Source organism: Phyllobates terribilis, unplaced genomic scaffold (genome assembly GCF_046119375.1).
Source record: "Phyllobates terribilis strain yellow unplaced genomic scaffold, ASM4611937v1 Scaffold_182__1_contigs__length_3807330, whole genome shotgun sequence".
NCBI classification, from domain to species: domain Eukaryota; kingdom Metazoa; phylum Chordata; class Amphibia; order Anura; family Dendrobatidae; genus Phyllobates; species Phyllobates terribilis.
In genome coordinates, this window is record NW_027362942.1 from 2,032,114 (window position 1) to 2,045,937 (window position 13,824).

The following is a 13,824-nucleotide window of genomic DNA, read 5'->3' on the forward strand; positions in this document are numbered from 1 at the left end:
ACGGCCACGCCAATCGCTACAAATTCCAGATGAGGCACAAAAACAGCAGGTGCTTCAACGGATATCAAGTGCTCCTTTAAGTGGGCTCTCCTCCACATCAACTTCAACATCACAAATACTCCAGTCCTCAAAGGTGTCACCCAAATCGCACTTGCTTCCTCACAGCTCCCAAATCTCCAGCTGCCCGTCTGAGTATGAGGTAGAACAGATGGTTGAGTCTGCAGAGCTGTTTACTCATACTATAGCCTGGGAATCAGAGGTCGACTCCAGCGCTTCTGTGAATCCAGACGAGGAAATGATCTGCACTGATGCCCAGAATCTTTATGAGTCGGATCCAGGACCAGACGCAGAAGGTTCTGACCATAATGTAGACCCTCATTCCCAAACTGTAACTCCTGTTGGTGGAGACAATGAGGAAGACGATGATAAGACTCAAATACCTGATTGGAGCGACAACTTTAGTTTTTTGTCAGGGCAGGAACAGGTTGGCTCTGAGGACGACGGGTGTGATAACGCACAGGGTGATGATGATGAGGTCGGAGATCCCACTTACTGTCAACCCACAGTCAGCCAAGAGATGAGGTCAGCAGAGGAGGTGGAGGAAGATGCTAGTGACGACGAGGTCAGGTTGCGCCTTCCTGGACAGAGACGTAGTACTGGAAGCACGTCAACAACTGCATCCTCAAACACAACTCTGCCTCTCACCACAAGTCGTGGTGGCTCTTCAGGTCGCATGGGTGCTAAGCCTTGCATAGCCTGGGCATTTTTTCAGATCGATAAAGATGACCCAACTCGTGTTATCTGTAACATTTGTCAGCAAAAGCTAAGTAGAGGCCAAAAAATACATAGTTTGAGTACTTCATGCATGAACCGGCACATGGACATGAAGCATAAGTTGCAGTGGGAAGCTCAGTGTGCTACAATGCGGCCTAGCCGGCCGGGCCAACCACCGTCTGCCATATCTTGTGCATCCGCGGCCTTTTCATCCTCTGTGACTGGGGGGACAGCAGTCACACCTGTTTTGGGGCGCAGACCTGCCACCTCTTTACCCGCAACAGCCAGCGTGATTGGCAGGTCATCATTTTCTTTGGAGGTGGTAACACCAGCTGGTCTTGAGCGCTGTCCGACATCGATAGCACCACCTTTGGATCAAGGCAACCTAACATGTCCGCCTGCATCTTCCTCACAGACCGGCAGTTTGCCGGGGACACCCTTATCAACCCCGTCTAAGCACAATAGCCAGCCCTCGGTCCCTCAGATGTGGACAAGTAAAAGACCATTTCCTCCTAGCCATGAGAAAGCTAAGAGGTTGAATTTCACCATCTGCAAGCTCTTGGCTACAGAAATGCTGCCTTTCCGCCTGGTGGACACAGAGGATTTTCGAAACCTTATGTCCGTCGCAGTGCCCCAGTACCAGATGCCCAGTCGGCACTACTTCTCAAAGAAAGGTGTGCCTGCGCTCCACCAGCATGTCGCACACAACATCACCGCTTCTTTGAGAAACTCTGTGTGTGACAGGGTGCATTTCACCACAGACACTTGGACGAGTAGGCATGGACAGGGGCGTTACATGTCGCTGACTGGGCACTGGGTAACTATGGTGACAGCAGGACAAGGGGCTGCTGTCCAAGTCTTGCCGTCCCCACGAGTTGTGCGTCAATCCTCTTTATGTCAAAGTTCCTCCACTGCTTCTGCCTCCTCAACCTCCTCTCGGTCTTCCACCTGCACCCAAAGCCTGTCTGGTCATGCCACAAGCTTTCTAACTGCGCAGAAGGGATCCTGCACACCTCCTTACTATGCTGGCAGTAGGGCTCAACGTCATCAGGCGGTTTTTACATTGAAATGTCTGGGAAATGTGAGTCACACAGCTGAGGAGTTGTGGTCAGCTCTGGAGAACCAATTTCATGAATGGTTGTCTCCACTGGACCTGAAACCAGGGAAGGCCGTGTGCGACAATGCTGCAAACCTGGGTGCGGCCCTTCGCCGGGGCAATGTCACACACGTGCCTTGTATGGCTCACGTGTTGAACCTGGTTGTCCAGCAATTTTTAGCCCACTATCCCAGACTAGATGGCCTTCTGCAGAGGGCACGGTCGCTGTGTGCTCACTTCCGCCGTTCGCATCCCGCAGCTCAGCGACTTACATCTCTACAGAAGTCGTTGGGCCTGCCACTTCACCGGCTAAAATGCGATGTGCCTACCCGGTGGAATTCAACTCTGCACATGTTGCAGCGACTGTGGCAGCACCGACAAGCCCTGGTGCAATACGTTCTGACGTATAGCCTGGGCCAACGAGATTCAGAGGTGGGGCAAATCACGCTGGAGGAGTGGTCTCAGATCAGGGACCTATGCACCCTTCTGCACAGTTTTGAAATGGCGACGAAGATGTTTAGTGCTGACGATGCCATTATCAGCATGACTATTCCGGTGATTTACATGCTGGAGCACATGTTAAACAGAATTCGGAGTCAGGTGGTGGCACAAGAGGAGGTGGAGGAAGTAGAGGAGGAGGAGTTGTATGCGGAAGGGCTAACATCTGCAAGGTCCAGACGGTCGGCAGCACCAAGGCGGCAGGCATGTGAGGGTGGGGGAGATGATTTTACCAGGGCGCATGGTAGCAGCCAAACTAGTGAGGAAGGTGCAGGAGCCCAGGAAGAAGTGGAGGACGAACTGATGGAAGACTCATCAGATGAGGGAGACCTTGATCACATTTCTGTTGTGCGAGGTTGGGGGGAGAGGACAGAGGAAGGAAGCATGATTGCTACCTCGCCACCAACACAACAGGGACTTGGTGCTCCTGGATGCGCAACACACATGAGTGCCTTCTTGCTGCACTACCTGCAACATGACCCTCGAATTGTGAGAATTAGAAATAATCCTGACTACTGGGTTGCCACACTGTTAGATCCCCGGTACAAAAGTAAATTTGCAGAAATTATTCCTGCCATAGAAAGGGATGCACGCATGCAGGAGTATCAGCAGAGACTGTTGCAGAATCTTACATGTGCTTTTCCACAAAATACCAGTGGTGCACGTAGTGAATCTCACAGTTCCAACTTGCCAACCGTGGGACCGTCAAGTGTTCAGCACTCAAACCGTAACAGAACCACAGTATCTGCTGGTAACATCAATTTTGCGGAATCATTTCACCACTTTTTTAGCCCATCCTTTGCAAGGCCACAGGAGACAAGAAGTCTGACACATAGTCAACGCCTAGAGACGATGGTACAGGAGTATCTCCAAGTAAACATTGAAGCCACGACTGTGTCACTGGACCCTTGCTCTTTTTGGGCTTCCAATCTGGATAAATGGCCGGAGCTAGCCACTTACGCCTTGGAGATCTTGTCATGCCCCGCAGCCAGCGTTCTGTCTGAACGTGTGTTCAGCGCTGCTGGTGGTGTGCTGACAGATAAGCGCACGCGGCTCTCCACTGATAATGTAGACAGACTCACGTTCATAAAGATGAACAAATCATGGATCCGAAACGACTTTTCTACCCCTGTGTCATCCTGGGGAGAGTAAAAGCTTGATGATTGGTTAAAATCACCCTACCAACCGTTTTAAGCTTTCAAATTACTAATCATGTTTATCTGTATCTTGACTGGAAAATAATTTGAGCTTTGTAGCAGTGTGCAGCACTGATCCTATTAGGCCATCTATACTAAAGCTTCACCAGATTTAAAATTAAAAATATTTTTTAGCTGCATCTAGCCCGGAAAATAATTTTGGGGCTCCGAGATGCGCAAGACACATAAGTGCCTTCTTGCTGCACTACCTGCAGCATGACCCTCATATTGTCAGAATTCGAAGTAATCATGACTACTGGGTTGCCACACTCTTAGATCCCCCAAACTTTTCGATCAACCTTTTCATTTTAATAAAGACCAAAAAAATGGTCATTTTTGAAATTATAAGCATTAGCAGGTTGTTAGAAACTGAAATCAAACAGTTTTCAACTCAAAACTTTATTCTAGGTGATGTTACATTTTGACATAGGACTCCTTGTTCGAAAGGAGCTTCTGAACTCTCTCGTGCATTGAATTTGTCAGGTTTTGGATGGTTTCTGCTTCAATTGTTTTGCATGAGGACAGAATACCCTCCCAGAGCTGTTGCTTAGATGTGAACTGCCTCCCGCCATCATAGACACTCCTTTTAATGATGCTCCAAAGGTTCTGAATGGGGTAGAGGTCAGGGGAGCATGGGGGTCACACCATAAGTTTGTCCCCTTTTATGCCCATATCAGCCAGAGATGCATATGTTTTATGTGCAGCATGAGATGGTGCATTATCATGCAGAAAAATGATCTTGCTGTGAAATACACGGTTCTTCTTCTTGAACCATGGCAGGAAGTGCTGTTTGAGAAAATCCACATACATTATGGAGTTCATCTTTAGCGCCTTCAGGGATCCTAAAGGGGCCGACAATCTCTCTCCCCATGATTCCAGCCCAAAACATTACTCCACCTCCTCCTTGTTGGCGCTGTAGCCGTGTTTGCGTGGGGTGTCCATCAACCAGCCATCCTCCACTCCATTCATCTGGACCATCGAGCGCTGCACGGCACTCATCCGTGAACAAAACAGTTTTGAAATCAGTCTTCATGTAATGTTTGGCCCACTGGAGCCGTTTCTGCTTGTGTGAAGTGGATAGAGGAGGTCGACAGGATGGCGTATGCACAGCTGCAAACCTCTGAAGGACCCTGCATCTTGTTGTTCGGGGGACGTTGGAGGCACAAGCAGCTTCAAAAACTTGTCTGCTGCTATGACAAGGCTTTTTTGCCGCTGCTCTTTCAACCTGACGTAATTGCCTGTAGGAAAGAGTCCTCAATTTGCCCTTATCAGCACGCACACGTGTGTACTGTGAATCAGCTACATACTTCTTGATTGCCAAGACACTTCATCCTGATCATCGCACAATGTTGATTGTAGTCATGCCTTGACCTAAACACTCCACAATTTGTTGCTTCTCAGCAGCCGACACATCCTTTTTCTTTCCCATTTTGGCAGAAAATGTAGGCTGCTTAATAATGTGAGAGAGCCTTCTTAAGTAGTCTTGCCTTTCATTGGACACACCTGCCAAACTAATTAGCACAGGTGTCTGCAATTGCTTACAGTGATATAAAGAGCCCTGACACACATCACCATCAATGAGTTTAACTGACAAACAAACAAATTCTTCCCTTATCACTCCTAAACACTTTTTGCATAATAATTTGGAACGCGGTGTACATGTGCTTTTCCACAAAACACCAGTGGTTCACGTAGTGAATCTTACAGTTCTAACTTGCCAACCGTGGTCTGTATGGAATTGTTCAATAAAGGGCCCAAAATTAAGATAACATAGATGGGAGAGGTCTCTATGAATAGGAATTCCTAAGTATTTGATACCCTGTGAGGGCCAGGCAAAGGGAAAGTTGGACTGGATGGAATCCTATATGGATTTAGGGAGGGGGACATCGAGGGCCTCAGACTTCGCTGCATTGATTTTAAAATTTTACCATGTAACAAAGTGATCTATTTCAGCCATAACAGCAGGGATGGATATATGTGATTGAGTGATATATACTAGGACATCATCAGCAAATAGAGAGCACTTGTACTCGGTGCCTCCCACCTCAATCCACCTAATATTGGGGTTATGGCGAATTGATGAGAGCAGGTGCTCCGTCACTAGGATGTATAAGAGAGGGGACAGAGGACATCCCTGCCTTGTCCCATTGGTGATTGTGAAAGGTGATGAAAATGTTCTGACGCACCCCCTGGGCCTTGGGACACCCGGAGCCGGACCCTTTTTGGTGGATGCTGGTGGTTGTAGTCTTCGTGGCGGCGATCCGGTTCCGTGGCTCAGGGCGGTCAAACCAGTGGCGGAACTATTTATGTGGTTTTGATGTTTAAATGTCCGACTACGCCACCCGTGGATTGCGGTCAGAGTGAACCGCCGCTACAGGGCAGACCGCTAAGGCTGGTGTTGTGGGTGCAGCAGAGCGTAGCATAACTCCCCACGGGAGGAGTATAGCCTCAGGGTAGTGTATGCGGAGGATGGGGGTGATGGTGCAGGGCAGCAGCAGTAACGACACGGAGTCAGTGATGCAGTTCAGGGCCTTTACTCACAGTTCTTATTATCCAGACCACGTCTGCAGGTAACGGCTGCCCACGTCGTACTGTGCTCACCAGGTGAGGGGCTCAGACAACTCCCAGATAACTTTGGAGCGCTTCACAGGACCCCCTTTGTGTGTCCTTTGTCTGGCCTTTCTTACCAACACTTCTGTCCGGCTGCCTCGGGCCTCCTCTTGGTAAACTTGGCGCCAGTTTCCCTGACCCTATGTGGTGCCTTCCTAGCGGGTGGAGCAAGGGGCTGCGCCACATAAAATGTCAGAGCCTCCGGTTTCTAGCTGAGGGTCGTTTCCTGCCTCCACTAGTTCGGGGACCGGTCTCCCCCTTTGGCCTGACCCCTCCACGCAGGTGGATTCGGGCGTGCGGTGGCGACTCGCCCGTCCGCACCCCTGGGATCCCTTCATTCCTCGTTCCTGGAGCCTTCTCCGCTCCTCTTCCTTCCTTCTCCCTCTTGCAGGCCTGGGCCTCTGTTACTAGGCCCGCCTCCGGAGCAGAGCTCATGCAGAGCCCCTGCTCCCTGCCACTTCTGCTCAGACTTCTCTGCACTGAACTAAGATGGTGCCCACCTTTTATACTCCCTTCTCAATGCACCCAGGAACTGCTTCCTCCCTGCTCCTGCACTGCAGGGTTCCCCTTCCTCAGTGTTCCCTCCCCCCACTCCAGCCAGGGACAGGGACTGTCGTGCCCATCTCAGGGGCATATTGGTCGCCCTGCCCCACGGCAATGTGGTGTAATGCATGCAGGTGTCGGGTCCTGATCCACACTCCATCCTTATCTGAGAGTGAGATATCACACCTCTGGGTGAGGTGCAATACGTCTGTAGCAACCGAGCCCTCGGTGCTACAGTTCCATTTATCTTCAGCCTAGGTGACGTATTGTGATACAGGGCCGTGATTTTGGCTATAAAAGGGTCCCCTAGACCCCTACCCCAAGCTTTTTAAGAGAATCATATATGGCGTGCCAGGAGACTCTATGGAATGCTTTCTCAGCATCCAACGAGAGTATCTACTTACAAATTTTTAACTGCATCTAGCCCAGGAAATACTTTGTGCCTAGTAGCAGTGTCTGCTAGTCAGCGGATTATCCCGGCTGTTAAGCAAGCTACACCACCTGTAGTTTGGACACTTAATTTTTTCAAAGGAAATGCTTCGGGACCACGGGATACTTAGTGAAGAGCATCAGGAGGCACCCCAAGGCATAGGGGCTGGGACTGGCACTAGGATGCCTTGCGGTGGACAGCCGAGCTCGATCCTTATAAAAGCTTTTTAACTGCAGCAGCTTTAGTGGACGCTACTGGAGCTGGAATTACGCGGCTGCTGGCATGAGACTTGCCCTCCAATAGATCCTTGTAAATGGATTTAAAGTGTATTCATTCAAATTAGAGGGACAATTTAAATTAAAAAGCTTAGAGCTGCCTCCACCACAGGGGGGCTCTCTCGACCCACCAGCGGACAGGCACCAGTATTGGGAGAGGGGGGCTGGCCGTCAGGGTTCACCGCGGCTCTGGCACAAACCCGGCGACACGGAGGTGGCACGGGCAGGAGCGGACTGGCCGTCTCGGCTTCTCACTTTTTGGATTTTAGAAGGGCATGACATGCCTATATCTGTGTCTCCCCCTCCTTTTACTCCTCCACCTCTTTTCTTTTCGCATGACTATATGTACTTGTCACTTTTCCATGTGTTAGTTGTGTCTTCTGAGCAGTTTGTCAGCTTTTGGACACCTTTGAAGGTGTTTTCTATGTGTTTCTATGTGTTTTTGTTTGCCTGCCATTGGTTTTAACGGTGTTCGACGAACAGTTCGACGAACAGTTCGGCGAACACACGGGTGTTCGACGAACCGAACCGAACTCGAACACTACGGGGGTGGCTCAACACTAGTTAAGACACTCTGTCGTTTGAATGTTCTGGGAACGTTGTGTGGGGGGGAAATGAAGGAGTCTCTGATGCAACTCATGTTGCGGCACCTCGTGTGCTTAAGGCCTACTAGGCTGCATGAGGCTAAACACCAGACTCTACATAGTACGGCTGTTGGTATTCATTTGATTAAGGGGGGGGGGGGTGTTAAATGAGGTAGCGATGGGGGGTAAAAGAACAGAACTTACTTTGATTGGTGCAGACTGTGTATTATTACAATACCATAATCTTGATGATCAGACACACGAGTGGGTGCGGAGGGATGTATGTGACAGTTCATTTTCAATCGTTAAAACATGGTTAAGCAGATTAATGTAGTATCCTTGAATGTCAGGGGTATGGGAGATCATGGCAAAAGATTTGCGGCACTTAAATATCTTAAGGAATATCGGGACTCGATAATCTGTCTGCAAGAGACGCATTGCAATATGGAGGCCGCTACAGCACTGAGCAAGCTTTGGAGGGGGCCGGCATATCATTCTACACATAGTACTTACTCTAGGGGGGTTAGTATATTGATTCATCCGAATTTACCCTTTGAATGTGAGAGAAGTATTTGTGACAGGGAGGGTAGGTATGTGTGCCTAGTGTGCAGAGTGGCTGGGCTTAGAATTTGCCTAATCGCTCTATATGTTCCTCCACCTTTCTCTATACAGACTTTGCACCAACTATTCCCGTGGATAACGGAATTTGCTACCATACCCCTGTTAGTTATCGGTGATTTTAATATGTACCTACATGCTGAGCTTGATAAGTATAGGGGTAATGTGGGGGGAGGGGCTGCTCAAGAGACATCGTTGGCAAGGGTCCTGCAGGAAATTAGCTTGGTAGATGTGTGGCGGGCTCGTTTCCCAAATGTTAAGCAGTATTCTTGTTATTCAGCATCCTATTCCTCTCTGTCCAGAATTGACCTGGCTCTGGGAAATAGTCATCTAGTCCCTCTAGTCACTAAAGTAGAATACTGCACGAGATTGTTATCTGATCATTCTCCATTATTGGTTGTTCTGGGGGTCGATCCTGGCATCATAAACAGAAGGGCACTGTGGAGGTTTAATCCCTACTGGCTGGACGTATTCGGGGAACAGTTAGATTTAGCAGGTAAATTGGCTCATTTCTTTAAAGACAATATAGGCTCTGCTCCTTTAAATACGGTATGGGAAGCCATAAAGGCGTTCTTAAGGGGGATCCTGATTAAGGAAATTTCCATGATCAAATCCAAAACTAGAGCTCGTACTCAGAAGTTGCGGAGGGAAGTAGACATACTAGAACAGAGGTATGTTGGGTCTCCAATCATAGAGAATAGGGAACACTGGACTCGGGCACAGGCTACACTAAATGACCATATATTGAAACAAGCAGAACATAAACGATTCTTTCTTTAAACAGCAATTTTATGTGGAGTGAGAGAGTGCAGGACACTTGCTGGCCACTATAGCCAAGGCCCAGACTGGGGCTCCTATGATTGCAGCCATCAGGGATACTAGGGGTGTGGTAATTACTGATTCAAAGGCTTTAATGGAAGAATTTTTTCAGTTCTACAGACAATTATATGCTTCCAAACTGACTAAGGCGCAAAGGGACATAGATCTATACCTTCATGATATGCAAATACCATGCCTAACAGATAGCCAGAGAGAGCAACTAGATGCACCAAATACACTGGAGGAGATGCAGGAAGCTTTAAAAGATTTTCAAAATAACAAAGCCCCTGGTGCTGATGGGATCCCCGCGGAAATTTATAAGGAGGCTGGGGGGGTTTTACTTCCCAGGTTACTGAAAGTGTTTAAAGAAGCGAGGGAGGGGGGGGCCTTGCCGACTTCAATGAGGGAGGCTAACATAGTTCTTTTGCCAAAATCTGGAAAGGATGCACTAAACCCCGAATCATATAGGCCAATATCCTTACTCACGGTAGATGTAAAAATTTTAGCTAAGGTCTTGGCTACCAGACTGGTGGCGGTTATCACACATTTGGTTGCAGAAGACCAGACTGGGTTTATACCGGCCAAGTCGACGGCAACTAACTTGCGTCGGCTTTTTCTTAATCTACAAATGCAGTCACAAAATGTGGGTGGTAGTGCAGTACTATCACTTGATGCCACTAAGGCTTTTGATAGTGTCGAATGGGAGTATTTATGGGCTGTTTTGCGAAAAATGGGGTTCGGTACTGGATTTCGGGCCTGGGTACGGCTTCTATATAACAATCCGGTAGCTCGGATTAAAATTAATGGTAATCTTTCTGGTAGCATTGAAATGGGCAGGGGCACGCGTCAGGGCTGCCCGTTGTCTCCCCTACTGTTCACCTTGGCTATGGAGCCATTGGCTGTTAAGCTTCGTTCCAGCAGTGAAATTCAGGGTTTCCGCTACAAAACACTGGAGGAGTGGGTGGCCCTATACGCTGACGACCTTCTGTTGTTTTTGGGTGACACGGAGCAATCTCTGATGACAGCTATGAATTTAATAAGGGAGTTTGGAGATCATTCTGGCTTACGGATTAATAGGGACAAATCAGTTCTTATGCCGGTTGATGGTTTGTCTCAAAATACTAGGGTAGGGAGTACTTGCTTGAAGGTGGTGCGAGAATTTAAATATCTCGGAGTTAGAGTGACCGCATCTATCGGAGATTATATTCCTTTAAATTTACTTGAACTGCTTACTAAATTTCAACAAAAGGCCAATACTTGGAGTAAACTTCCCTTATCAGTAGTAGGTTGAACTAACTTAATTAAAATGGTGTTAATGCCCCAATTATTATATATCCTTCATAATTCACCGGTTTGGATCCCCATGAGAATATTTTATAAGTTTCAGGCATTGTTTCGGGAATTGATCTGGAAAAAAGGGGTGGCCAGAATCAGTTTGGATACACTTCAAAGGCCCAAAGATCAGGGGGACTAGCCGCACCTAATCCATGGATATATTTTCTTGCTTCTCAAATACAACAGCTCTGGTTAATCCAGGGGAACCTAGATAAACTGATACGTCTACTCTCACACAATCTGCCAATTACCTCCTTTCTAGAAACAGGAACCTCGGGGTGGGATGCTAGGCGACAGCTCCCGACCCTAACACTTATGGGGAAAACGTGGCAGAAAATCAAATTGTTGTTGGGAATAAAAGGCTTTACCCCGTTTACCCCGTTGTGGCATAATGTGGGCCTTCCAGAGATCCATAAATTGAAAGGATTCGGAATATGGGAAAAATTGGGAATAACCAATGTGGTGCAAATATTAGAGGGGGAAATATTTAAATCATTCCAACAGATAAAAGAAGAATATTGTGTCCCACAAACCAGTTTTTACTTTTATCTCCAATTGAGGCATGCATGGTTTGTACAGCTACGACATATGCAAAGTAAAATCCAACATCATCTACTGTTTAACACATTATTATGCCATAGAGGTGGGAAGGGATTGATTTCCAGAATTTACGGGATACTTATGCAGCAATTTCAGTGGGACAGACCCTTAAATGTTAAGGAGAGGTGGGAACGCGACATTGGTACTATATCCTCAGAAGAATGGGAAGATGTGGTAGAATCGGAACGCTCCCCATCTACATGTGAGGCACATAGACTTTCACAGCTGTACTTATTACATAGAGTATATAGAACCCCCAAATTTCTACAGCGCATTGGGGCAAGGAATGACAGTGCGTGTCCAAAATGTGGAGAGGAAGGAGCAGATCTTATGCATATGATGTGGACGTATAGAAAGGTCGCTGTATTCTGGAATGAGTGTGTGCAATACATTAATGATGTGTTTGAGTGTAATTTACTCCTATATCCTAAAGTGTGTGTATTAGGCCTTGTAGAAATATTAGGATGTGAGGAGGATGAAATAATAGCCATTAAGAGGACTCTATACCAGGTCAGAAAGCTTATAGCTGCACATTGGTTGGATCCCTCCCCTCTCAGGCTCCAGGAATTTTTGGATAGAATGCGTCTTTTATTGAGATTAGAAGAGGGAGTGTACAAAAAGCGGAAGGCTATACGTAAATTTGATAAAATCTGGGGTAAATGGAATATGTTTCATGGTTATCATATTATGTCTATTTTAAATATCACTTGAGTTTGAAATGTTGTGGTCTCTCATGTTCTGTATAACTAATTACTGATTATCAGATATTAAGCTCTGTACCCATGGATCAAATTATTAATGCTTTAACAGTCGGATAAGCTATATGACGGTATACGGTCTGTAACAAAAATTTGCTTTTGCCATATGGTTCTTGGGGCTGTTATGGGTGGGGGGAAGGGGAACGGGTGGGTCTTGAGAGGCACTGCTAGTTTAGTGATGCCTCACTGTTGTTTATGTATAATGTTATAAAAAGTTTTTTAATAAAAAATATCATATGTAAAAAAAAAATTGTGAGATGTCTTGCAGAGGGATGCAGCAGTCTTGACATTTCCAAACTTTTGAAGCGTGATCACCGAACAATCAAGCGTTACATGGCAAATAGCCAACAGGGTCGCAAGAAGCGTGTTGGCCAAAAAAGGAGCAAAATAACTGTCTATGAATTGAGGAAAATCAAGCGTGAAGCGGCCAAGATGCCATTCACCACCAGTTTTGCCATATTTCAGAGCTGCAACGTTACTGAGTATCAAAAAGCACAAGGTGTGCGATACTCTGGGACATGGCCAAGGTAAGGAAGGCTGAAAAACGACCACCTTTGAACAAGAAACATAAGATAAAACGTCAAGAATGTGTCAAGAAATATCTTAAGACTGATTTTTCAAAGGTTTTATGGACTGATGAAATGAGAATGACTCTTGATGGGCCAGAGGCTGGATCAATAAAGGGCAGAGAGCTCCACTCCGACTCAGACGCCAGCATGGTGGAGGTGGGGTACTGGTATGGCTGGCGTGGCTGGCCAGTAAAGGTCTAAAAGAAGAAAAAATAATGACATGGCCCCCTTGTTCATCTGATCTGAACCCCATAGAGAACATGTGGTCCATCATAAAATGTGAGATCTACAGGGAGGGAAAACAGTACACCTCTCGGAACAGTGTCTGGGAGGCTGTGGTGACTGCTGCACGCAATGTTGATCGAAAGCAGATCAAGCAACTGACAAAATCTATGGATGGAAGGCTGTTGAGTGACATCGTAAAGAAAGGTGGCTATATTGATCTCTAATTTTTTGGGTTTTTGTTTTTGCATGTCAGAAATGTTTATTTCTAAATTTTGTGCACTGATATTGGTTTACCTGGTGAAAATAAACAAGTGAGATGGGATTATATTTGGTTTTTATTAAGTTGCCTAATAATTCTGCACAGTAATAGTTACCTGCACAAACAGATATCCTCCTAATATAGCCAAATCTAAAAAAAAAACACTCCAACTTCCAAAAATATTAAGCTTGGATATTTGAGTCTTTTCGGTTGATTGAGAACATAGTTGTTGGTCAATAATAAAAATAATCCTCTAAAATACAACTTGCCTAATAATTCTGCACACAGTGTATATGGCCCCCCATCATCCTCCTCCTTGTATATATGGCCCCCATCACCATCCTCCTCCTTGTATATATGGCCCCCAAAATCCGCTTCCTCCTTGTATATATGGCCCCCATCATCCTCCTCCTCCTTGTATATATGACCCCCCATCATCATCATCCTCCTCCTTGTATATATGACCCCCCATCATCATCATCCTCCTCCTTGTATATATGACCCCCTATCACCATCCTGCTCCTTGTATATATGGCCCCCTATCACCATCCTCCTCCTTGTATATATGGCCCCCTATCACCATCCTCCTCCTTGTATATATGGCCCCCCCATCATCATCATCCTCCTTGTATATA

At 46.8% G+C, this 13,824-nt stretch overlaps 1 protein-coding gene across 8 annotated transcripts in view; it reads left to right on the forward strand.

Moving 5' to 3' along the window:
- The window catches only part of LOC141212709 (uncharacterized), a 165,931-nt gene that overhangs the window by 95,662 nt on the left and 56,445 nt on the right, over window positions 1–13,824 (forward strand). For 2 of the 8 annotated variants that reach the window (XM_073664997.1, XM_073665001.1), the window contains exon 2: window positions 12,405–12,663. The exons of 3 other annotated variants lie outside the window; for them this stretch is intronic. In XM_073664997.1, the coding sequence (XP_073521098.1) occupies window positions 12,655–12,663 (9 nt within the window). In that variant the 5' untranslated portion in view covers window positions 12,405–12,654. 3 more of the 8 variants (XM_073664999.1, XM_073665002.1, XM_073664998.1) reach the window with 2 other exon arrangements.